Source organism: Crocuta crocuta, unplaced genomic scaffold (assembly GCF_008692635.1).
Source record: "Crocuta crocuta isolate KB4526 unplaced genomic scaffold, BGI_CrCroc_1.0 scaffold179, whole genome shotgun sequence".
Classification (NCBI taxonomy): Eukaryota; Metazoa; Chordata; class Mammalia; order Carnivora; family Hyaenidae; genus Crocuta; species Crocuta crocuta.
This window is the reverse complement of record NW_027551568.1, coordinates 905,809-912,576: the sequence shown is the minus strand read 5'-3', so window position 1 is coordinate 912,576 and position 6,768 is coordinate 905,809. Positions and strand designations below refer to the sequence as shown.

Sequence of the window (6,768 nt, the reverse complement as noted above, 5' to 3'; positions counted from 1 at the left end):
CCACTGTCCGCCCGCCACGGATTCAAATACCGACGGTTGGCGCGCGCGGCCAATCAGCGCGCGGCCGGGGGCGAGACGCACGGGCCGCCGGCGGCTCCACTTCCGGGGGCGGAGCACGCTGGGCGCCGGAAGTCGTCGGAATCGCGGCTCCTCGAGCCTGCGGAGGGGAAGGGGAGGGTTGCTGGCCGGCGGGAGATGACTGTGGGGTTCGCCGTAGCCCGCGGATCTCGGGTTCCGCGGCGGACGCGACTGGGTTGCGCGGAAAGACCAGGGCCTGACAGCCATTGGCCCAGGCCGCAGTTTCCCCAGTTGTAAAATGGGGCCAGCTGCAACGCCGCCCCCAAGGAGGGTCGTGGGAGGGAACCAAACCCTCGCGAGGACTGTCGCGCACTCACGACTCGGGGTTGTGTTGTGCGGAGCGCTGCGACTCCACTTCCCAGGGTGCCCTGTGGTAGATCTGCTGGCGGGACTCCATTCCCCAGCGTGCCCCGCGTCGACGTGACGTCTCCCAGAGAGCCCCACGCCGACCTGTGGGCGGGGACCCATGGCCCAGAATTCCTCGCGGGCGCGGACACCGTCTCCTAGAGCGCCCCGCGCCGGCCTGGCGCCCACCTGCTGGCGCCCACCGGCTCGGAACTGTCGGGTCTGTTTCCCGTCGGGTGCTGCGGGCCCCTCCCTGACGGCTTCCCGGCGGTCGCGACAGCGCGATGGACAGCCCGGAGGTCACCTTCACGCTGGCCTACCTGGTGTTCGCCGTGTGCTTCGTGTTCACGCCCACCGAGTTCCACTCAGCCGGGCTCACGGTGCAGAACCTGCTGTCGGGCTGGCTGGGCAGCGAGGACGCCGCCTTCGTGCCCTACCACCTGCGCCGCACGTCCGCCACCCTCCTGTGCCACTCGCTGCTGCCGCTCGGTGAGCAGGCCGACCCTCCCCCAGAGAGTCCCCGGGGCGGCGCCGGCCTGTCCCCTCCCTGGTGGACTGAAGTGGCCCCTCGGGCTCGCGGCCGAGTTCCGGGACCCCAGAGGTGGCTGGGCGGGATTCGCTCCCTGTGGAGGAGAGTCGGGGAGAGCGCGCGGCCCCCCGGGGGCTCCGAGCTGGGGAGAAACGGCTGACCCCGAGAGCCAGCCGCGGCTGTGGGCCGGCCCCCCGGGCGCTCTCAGCCGGGCCCTCGCGTCCGCTGCTCCCAGGAGTGACAGGCAGGAGCGGGCGGCAGCTGGCCGCTTGCAGGTGGCAGAAGCGGAGGCTTAGGATGCCAGCGCGGGGCTTGGGGGTTGTGCTTCGCCCAGCCGGGCACGTCGTGAGCTATCGCAGGAGGCCGGGAGTTAATGGAGTTCAACAGGAAGGTGGAAGTGAGAAAGGAGGCAGAGATGGGTAACCCCATGGGGGTGTCACAGGTGCAGACGGCCTGGAGGGCGCGCGCGCGTGTGTGCGGCTGGGGCAGGATGCTCACACGTTGCCCGTGTGTGTGTGTGTGTGTGTGTCTGTGTCTGGGGCAGGATGCTCACACGTTGCCCGGGGGGCTGGGCGATGATCCAGGTGCTGTCTGGCCTCTCCGAGGCTGGTTTGCCAAGTGGTTGCACAGGGGATTGGCTGGAAAGCGGGTTAGTGTGTGTGTGTGTGTGTGTGTGTGTGTGTGTTTTCTTTGGAGGACACAGAGCAGGTGTGGAAAGGCAGGTGGCCGGCTGGCAGGGGGCCCGGTCTGTGGTTCTGTGGACTCCGGAGTGCCTAGCTGTCCGCAGGGCGCGGCAGCCTGGGCTGGGTGTGGAGGGCCAGCTGGAGCGGGCCGGGCTGAGACCGGGCATGCGCAGGAGGGCTGCCTGCCTTCCGGGGAAGGGGAGCAGAGAGAAGCCCAGGGCAGGATGGGAACCGGGGCTTCGTGGTGGGCTGGTGGTCTCCGTGCCCAAGTTAGTCTCTTCACCTGCTGTCGGGGTAACTATGTGGCTTTCCCAGCCTGAGGCCCCAGTACCCCTGTGAGGCAGGGATGCCTCTAAGCTGGTTCCTCAAATGAGGAAAGTGCGGCCCAGAACTCTGGCTCCCGTCAGGGTCGTGGGTTGGATTTCTGGCCTTGGAACTAAGGATCCCCACAGCTTTCTGGAGCCCCTTTAACTACACTTTTCCTATAACCTGTGAGGAGCTGGGCTGTCATGCAGCAGATGGACAGAGAAACCAGAACTTAGGGAGCTGAGTGACTCATGGAGGTGGAGGAGATGATGGAGCCTGGCCTAGGGACCAGCCCTGGAGTCTCTCTCTCATGAACTTTTTCTGAAAAGCTTTGAAACTTTATATGCGTATTACCTATATCTGCCTAATAAGTTACTTTAAATGTAGCAACTTGAGCAACAGCAAACAGGTTACCATTATTTTTGCACCTTTGAGCGGACCCACGCAGGCCTTCACTATCTACTTTGTGTTTTGAGATGCACATTAGCTCTGATCTGGCAGATAGGGGCCCTAGAGTGTCTGAGTTCTTGTGCTGTGCGCCATTATTTTTATTCCTTGACATCTGAGCTCTGGAATGGACTACACTCTGATTTGCCTCCTAAAAAGGGGTGGGGTTGAGAGGCCAAGATCCCACCTCTGAGAGGGCCAGTGTGCAGCTCTTCCTTAGGGGACACCAAATCCTTGTATTTGTTTTTGCATTTTTAGTTTTTTTTTCTGTTTCAGTAATTGTGTATTACTTATACAAAACTAAAGATGTAAATTAAAAACGTTTTTTTCTCACTTATTGTACCGTTGTAATGGGCAAGGGTTGAGCTGGGCTAGCCGGGGAGGCAGGTAAGGCACCCTTGCCCTGGGGTACCATGGCCTGGACGTGGGAGCTGACCAGGACGGAGGCCCAGGCCTGGGGCTAGGGACAAAGGGTAGTGCCCCTCCCCCAGAGGTACAGGGACAGCACTGTGGCCCTAGGCGGTCACTACGGGGGGGGGTGGGGTGGAGAACAATGGCTTGGCAGTCCTGATTTCTGCTGAGACCCTCCCCATCCTTTGTAGGGTACTACGTGGGCATGTGCTTTGCAGCTTCAGAGAAGCAACTCTACTCCCCCAGCCAGGCCCCGGAGGCCTGGCGGCTCTTCCTTCTGCTGGCGGTGACCCTGCCCACCGTCGCCTGCACCCTGATCTATTATTGGTCCTGGGATCGGTGGGCCCATCACCCGCTGGCCCGCACCCTGGCCCTCTACGCCCTCCCGCAGTCAGGTTGGTGGGCTGTCGCCTCCTCCGTCAACACTGAGTTCCGGCGGATCGACAAGTTTGCCACGGGGGCACCAGGTGCTCGGGTGATCGTGACGGACACGTGGGTGATGAAGGTGACCACATACCGTGTGCATGTGGCTCAGCAGCAGGATGTGCACTTGACCGTGACAGAATCACAGCAGCACGAGCTCTCACCGGACTCCAACCTGCCTGTGCAGCTCCTCACCATCCACGTGGCCAGCACCAGCCCTGGTGTGCAGGCCTTCGACATCCGGTAGGTGTGCCTGTGGCCAGGGCAGAAGTGAGGCTGGTGCATCCGGAGGCCACCAGTGCCTGTGTTCCAGGCTAAGGCCCCTCTGGGAGGTGATGACGGATGGAGCAGGCTCTTCTGGCCACCCCTCCAGCGGGCCTCTCCCTCAAGGCCCCTTGCCCCCTCACGCCCCCAGGTAGTCTCTGCTTCCACTTTCTCCACGTCTTCTGAGCTGCCTTCCGCAGCTCTTTTCCGGGGAGCACATTGGGGACATTTGTGGGTGGTACAGGACCAAGGCTTGGTGGCTGCCTTGGCTCTGGGGCCCAGGCTGGGGTCTTCTCATCCCATTCAGGCTGCGGCCAGTTTGCTGTCCCTCTTCTGGGACCCACTTTGAGCCTTAACCTATTGAAGGTCAGGTNCGCCCCCATCCCTCTTTGCCCCTCCCTGCATCGCTTGAGGGCAGGTGGGTGGTGCTGGTTTTGTGGACTCTGGCCTCTGGGCTATCTTTGCTGGCTCGTCTCCATCTGGCAACTGGGCTGTGCCTGAGCCCTCACATTCTATGAGGTCATGGGTGCCCTGTCACCCTAGAGGCACCTCAGCATCCCCATTGGGAATGAAGCCCTGCCTTGCAGAAGGGCCTTGATTCCGTGGCCCCAGCCCAGCAGTCCCCACCTCATGCAGGCTGAACTCCACGGAGTACGGTGAGCTGTGTGAGAAACTCCGCATGCCCATCCGCAGTGCGGCCAACGTGGTCATTCATCAGAGCCTGGGCGACCTGTTCCTGGAGACGTTTGCTTCTCTGGTGGAGATCAATCCGACCTACTCAGTCCCCAGCAGCCAGGTGAGGGCTGGGCAGGGGCAGGTGCCATCCCACAGGCCAGGCTTCCTGGGGGGTGGGGCGGCCCCACAAGGCCAAGTGGCCACACTGCCTCTGACCCCTGGGCCCGCCCACAGGAGCTGGAGGCCTGCATCGGTTGCATGCAGACGCGTGCCAGCGTGAAGCTGGTGAAGACCTGCCAGGAGGTGGACGAGGGCGAGTGCCAGCAGTGCTACTGCCGCCCCATGTGGTGTCTCACCTGCATGGGCAAGTGGTTTGCCAGCCGCCAGGACCCGCAGCATCCCGACACCTGGCTCGCTAGCCGCGTGCCGTGCCCCACCTGCCGTGCTCGCTTCTGCATCCTGGATGTGTGTCCTGTGCGCTGAGCCCGCTGGCCAGGTGACGGAGTGGCCTCGGGGACCTCGTGGCCACCGTGAAGCACAGCCAGGGCCTCCAGGCCCGTTTGTGTGGTCAGCCAGGGGTTCTTTTCCCAGCGTGATGAAGGAGGAGGGTTTGGGTCTGAAAAGGAGGTTTTCTGCTGCAGCGCTGGCAGTGACAGTGGGATAGGTCTTCGATGCCTCTTCCTTTTATTTTCTGTTTCACCAGGTAGGACAGGTACTGGACACAGAACTTGGTGTGGTGTGGGGCCCATTTCCAGAGCATTCTGAGGCCACTTGAGCTATCTTCTGGGAGACTGGGGGTCTGCCCCTGTCGCCCTCCCCTGAACCACTTGCCTTAATTTTATGTAGCACACTTGCCTCTTAGTTACATACCAGACCCAGGTTTATCCAAACTGGTTGCGGTCTATCCTCCAGGCTCCCATCTCCAAGCTGGCTGCTGGCCCTGTGGTGTCATGTTCCCTCCGCACCCCACCAGGCTGCTCTCATGACCTGGGGGGAGAGTCTGACCTGAAGAGAGAGGCCTGGGGTACAACTCCAGGGTGAGAGCACTGCCTGGGGCTTGCTGGTGGCTCTTCCTGGATGGGTGGCCCCACCCTGCTCCTTGCCTGGGGATATCCTGGGCTTCCTGTTAGAGGCTGGGTGAGGGGCTGGCTTCTCTCACTTCCTGTTCTTTAGTTGCATGCTTGTGGGGTTGCCTGTCTCTTGGAGGGGCATGCACCTCCGTGCCTGCTGCTGCCCCCAGGAGTCCAGGGAAAGGCCAAGTCTCCGATTTCTGGTCAGAGGCAGTATTGAGATGAAGACACACACAGCAAATTCCTACATCCAGGCAACAAGCTTGTTGGGACACAGCACCGGGCTGGCCTGTGCTGGCACCCCTCTGTAGGGTCCTCCTGAGTCAGGAAGGAATGTGCCTCTTCCCAATTTCTGGTGGCACAATTGAGAGGGCAGTCCTGGGCCTTTGGGTCCAGCTCTGACAGATGTGGCTGCCCGGGGTCCTCGCTTGGAGCCTCACATTCGTAGTCCTAAGCCTCCTAAGCCTGGCTGTTTCAAGCAGGGGTGATGGACCCAGCTGGTTGGACTTGCCCAAGGCCACACTGAAACCCCAGGCTTTTGGGAGTGGAGGTGGCTCAGTTCTGTGGACCCCCAGGGTACTCCACAAATGAAGGCAGGCCATCAGAGGGGAGGGCACGCCCAGCCTCAGCCCAGTTTCAGGTGCTGCCAAAAGAGGGCTGGGCCAGGTTATTTTTACAAGAGAAAGTTACTTAGTTTTATAAAGATAAACTTATTGTAGCTAAGCGATACAGTATTTAATAAAACGATAGCCTCAAAACGTAAGACTTAAATGGAACGGTTTGTTTTTCCTTCCTGATGTTCGAACTGGTAAGGGGGAGAAGCCAGCTGAGAAGCAGCAGCACTGTGCCCACTTCAACGTACCTGTTTTTGTTTAAAATGAGAAGGGAGGTAGACACTGCTGGCAGCTTACCCTCTGTTCTTCCAGCTGCAGGATGGGGTCTCAGGAAGCCAGGGCTCCCGCGGAAGTGGGCTCAGTAGCTCTGGGACTGCGGTTTCGGGGAAGGGGTGGGGGCCAGGGCCCTTGGGGTCTGCCTGCAGGCACTCCAGATGTAGGGACCCTCATGGGAACACTGTGGTGGCCCAAGGGCGTGGGTCCTGGACGAGGCCTACAAGCGCACGGGTCTGGGAGTCACGGAGGGCCCGTGGAGTGCGGGTGGGGGTCAGAGAGCCAGAGGCGGCGCCGAAAGCGGCGGAAGTGAGCTCTGCGCAGCGCGGAGAACTGCGGGTAGCCGGCAGCGACGGGTCGGTTGCGGCGTCAGCGCAGCCCCTCCTTCCGGGTTCCCGTTTCCCGCCAGCGCAGAGACCGCCCCTGCGGGGCCGACCAATCAGAGACCCGCCGCCTGCCCTCTGCCCCNGCCCAGACCCCCTCCCCCGCCCGCGGAGGCGCGGCAGCCCCGGCCGCCCCCATGCTAGGAGGAGGGGGCAACCATTCCTCGGGCCTCTCCTCGTCCGGCCAGACGGCGTCGGTCGGCCGTCTGCCCGAAGGCAGCGTCAGGGCTGCGGTCTCGCGGCGCCCCGCCCCGGCCCGGGCCGCCC

General features: G+C 62.2%; 2 protein-coding genes across 2 annotated transcripts in view; both read left to right on the top strand.

Moving 5' to 3' along the window:
• The first annotated feature begins 370 nt into the window (after positions 1–370).
• Positions 371–5,994, top strand: TMEM129 (transmembrane protein 129, E3 ubiquitin ligase). Its single transcript, XM_077750554.1, has 4 exons — positions 371–912; positions 2,991–3,465; positions 4,123–4,282; positions 4,396–5,994. The coding sequence occupies exons 1-4, from the start codon at positions 708–710 to the stop codon at positions 4,642–4,644; spliced, it is 1,089 nt and encodes a 362-aa protein (XP_077606680.1). The 5' UTR covers positions 371–707; the 3' UTR covers positions 4,645–5,994.
• Positions 5,995–6,164: 170 nt separating this feature from the next.
• SLBP (stem-loop histone mRNA binding protein) overlaps positions 6,165–6,768 on the top strand; it is a 13,554-nt gene continuing 12,950 nt past the window's right edge. The window contains exons 1-2 of the mRNA XM_077750585.1: positions 6,165–6,197; positions 6,528–6,698. Coding sequence (XP_077606711.1) covers positions 6,165–6,197; positions 6,528–6,698 — 204 coding nt within the window. The remainder of the gene's footprint in view (positions 6,198–6,527; positions 6,699–6,768) is intronic.

Coding starts and splice junctions, on each gene's coding strand:
- TMEM129 (XM_077750554.1), top strand. CDS start 708: ATGGACAGCCCGGAGGTCACCTTCACGCTGGCCTACCTGGTGTTCGCC. Junction 3,466..4,122: donor GTGCAGGCCTTCGACATCCG/GTAGGTGTGCCT, acceptor CACCTCATGCAG/GCTGAACTCCACGGAGTACG. Junction 4,283..4,395: donor ACTCAGTCCCCAGCAGCCAG/GTGAGGGCTGGG, acceptor GCCCGCCCACAG/GAGCTGGAGGCCTGCATCGG.